The sequence below is a fragment of the Clytia hemisphaerica genome, unplaced genomic scaffold (assembly GCF_902728285.1).
Source record: "Clytia hemisphaerica strain Z4C2 unplaced genomic scaffold, Clytia hemisphaerica genome assembly, whole genome shotgun sequence".
Taxonomy (NCBI): domain Eukaryota; kingdom Metazoa; phylum Cnidaria; class Hydrozoa; order Leptothecata; family Clytiidae; genus Clytia; species Clytia hemisphaerica.
In genome coordinates, this window is record NW_027104392.1 from 8,486 (window position 1) to 11,232 (window position 2,747).

General features: G+C 32.5%; 1 protein-coding gene across 1 annotated transcript; it reads left to right on the forward strand.

The window, feature by feature from the left end:
* The first annotated feature begins 474 nt into the window (after positions 1-474).
* On the forward strand, positions 475-2,514 carry LOC136819937 (repetitive organellar protein-like). Its single transcript, XM_067076176.1, has one exon. It carries the CDS (start codon positions 475-477, stop codon positions 2,512-2,514), a length of 2,040 nt encoding a protein of 679 aa, XP_066932277.1.
* The last annotated feature ends 233 nt before the right edge of the window (positions 2,515-2,747 follow it).

Consider the following 2,747-nt stretch of genomic DNA (forward strand, 5'->3'; position numbering starts at 1 on the left):
ATGTTAGATCTGAAGATCTCTACCATAGAGTAGGGAGAAAATTTATCAATGAATAAATAAATTTTGTTTGTTTCTTCCGGGGACCCATCCAAAATAAAAGGTTTAATATGGAAAGCAAAGAACTGAGATTTTTATAAAAGAAAAATAGGGGAAAAGTTTTACAACTCGATTAACCAATTCAACTAGCATCGAAGAAGAAGACTTTTGAGCAGGGATATCGAATTTTTATCGAAATGTAAGCGATCTGGTATCACAACCGATTCACTGCAGATAGGAGGAAGACGTTCCGCATCACCAACGACAAGGAAATTATCAAATACGAAAAAAATTTTAAACAGATCGATAGTGAAAAATTATACAAAACGTTTTAAACAAAGGCAGATTAAGAAAAAACAAGACTCTGTATTGGAAGAAAATCTTTCTTTAAATGACTATATAAATGTACAACAGCTAACTGAAAAGAGAAATTCAAAAATGCTTGATCGAAAATCGTCACACTTATCAACAAAATTTCAAAAGCTGCTACAAAAGAAAGTTACCCAAAGTACCACAATATCAGACGAAGAACGGAAAGCACATCAACAACGAACTTTGTTAAACTTTACCGAAAAGGAAATACCAAACGAGTTTATACCATTACTTTCAAAAGGTCTTGACTTCAAAATCGCAACGAAAGAATTACCAGTGTTAGATTTTATTTGCGGAATAGAGGAGGCGGCCAAAAAGTTACCAAGTATATCAGCAGCCAACGAATTTCGATTTGATTGTAAAAAGATCATTAAAAACGGGAAGAAAAACAAACCAACGAATATTGAACAAGAACTCTGTAATGGATTAAAGGAATGGTTAAAAAGTAATGGTCTTACCCTGATTGAAAATGACAAAGGTCGAGCCACTTGCATCATCGAAAATAAGAAAGTTGAGGAGCTTATTGACAAAGAACTTTCCAATAGAGAGCGATATAAACCTGTGATAGAAGACAATATCGAAAACGTCAAAACCTTGGTAAATAAAGAACTAAACAACCTACACAAGGAGAAGAAAATTTCAAAAGAACTTTTGAACAAACTCAAACAAATTACACCAGTAACACCAAGTGGAAGACCTACATTGAAAGCACATAAAAACCCACTCAAAGTCAGATTGATTATAAACACTCAAGGATCAACCTTTTACAAGGTTGCAAAATTTGTTAGTAATGAATTGAAACCGCTCACTACAAATGCAAAGTCATTCATTAAAGATACCAGTGATTTTGTAGATAAACTGAAAGTTTTAACTTTAAATGATGATGAAAAGTTAATAAGTTTTGACATAGCTGATATGTATCCTTCGCTACCAAAAGAAGAAGTCATCCGTGAAGTAGAGAGAAGAATCAACCAACACAGCTTCAAAACCAAGCTGAACAAAGAAGCTCTTGTCAGACTCGCCAGAATTTCAATTCAATTCATGACGTTTAAAATGGGAAATAAATATTACGACCAAGCTGATGGATTATTCATAGGATCCCCGGCGTCTCCGTCCTATGCTGAATTATTTGTCCAACGCATCGAGGAACACCATGTTTATCAAATGATTCATGCTCCAAGAATTTGGCTTCGAAAAGTTGATGATACCTTTACTATCTCTCGGCATGCTATAAATGACACTTTAAGCGAATTAAATTCAATCAACACAGCTGTTACCTTTACTGCAGAGGAGGAGACTAACGGAGAAATACCATTCTTAGACTGTGTGGTCGCAAGGTCAACAGATAACAAATTGAAAACCAAAGTATTTAAGAAGAAAACACATACCGGCCAATACTCAAATTTTAATTCTAATCAACCATATCATGTGAAAGTGTCAACAATCAAAACGTTGACTAAACGTGCAAAGATAGTTTGTACAAACGAAGAGGATTTACACAAGGAATTGAAATATATCGAAAAAACAATGCAACTTAATGATTTCCCAAATAATGTCGTTAAGAGAACCATAAAAGAATCTCTTAAACCAAACGAGAAAAAGAAAGTTCGAGATGAAAATGAGGAAAATATGATAAAAATGTATTTGCCCTACGAAAAAGGTATATCAGAGAAAATTTCAGCTAAAAGTAAACATTATAACGTAAAATTGGTCAATACAAAAGGAAAAACGTTGGGCAATGCATTGAAAGTGAAAACAAATAATAATGTAGAAACACAAGATATGTCAGGAGTAGTGTACAAAGTAAACTGTAAAGATTGTGAGAAATATTACATCGGAGAAACGGGAAGAACGATTGAAACGAGAATGAAAGAACATAAACAAGGTGCAAACGGGGAGCAAGAAAAGGTATCTGGTTTGTCTCAACACTTGAAACAAACCAATCACGAGGCAGAGTTTGATGATGTAAAAGTACTTTTTAGAGAAAGGAATTTCAAAATGAGAAAATTCAAAGAGGCAGTTGCAATTAAGGAACACAAAACTAATTTACTAAATAAAAAAGAAGAAATTAAACTTTTATCAAACATATGGGAAAATCTTTTATAATCATTTTATTGTCTTTTATTAATAATTTTATTGTTCATAAGAATAACTTAATTAATTTTTTATCTAGGGAATAAAAATAATTTTTAATCAAATGTCTGAAGATGCTAGATGTTAAAAGATAGGTTTTTTTATGAGTTATGTTAGATCTGAAGATGCTCTACCATAGAGTAGGGAGAAAATTTATCAATGAATAAATAAATTTTTGTTGTTTCTTGCCTGTGACCCATCCAAAT

Coding starts and splice junctions, on each gene's coding strand:
- LOC136819937 (XM_067076176.1), top strand. CDS start 475: ATGCTTGATCGAAAATCGTCACACTTATCAACAAAATTTCAAAAGCTG.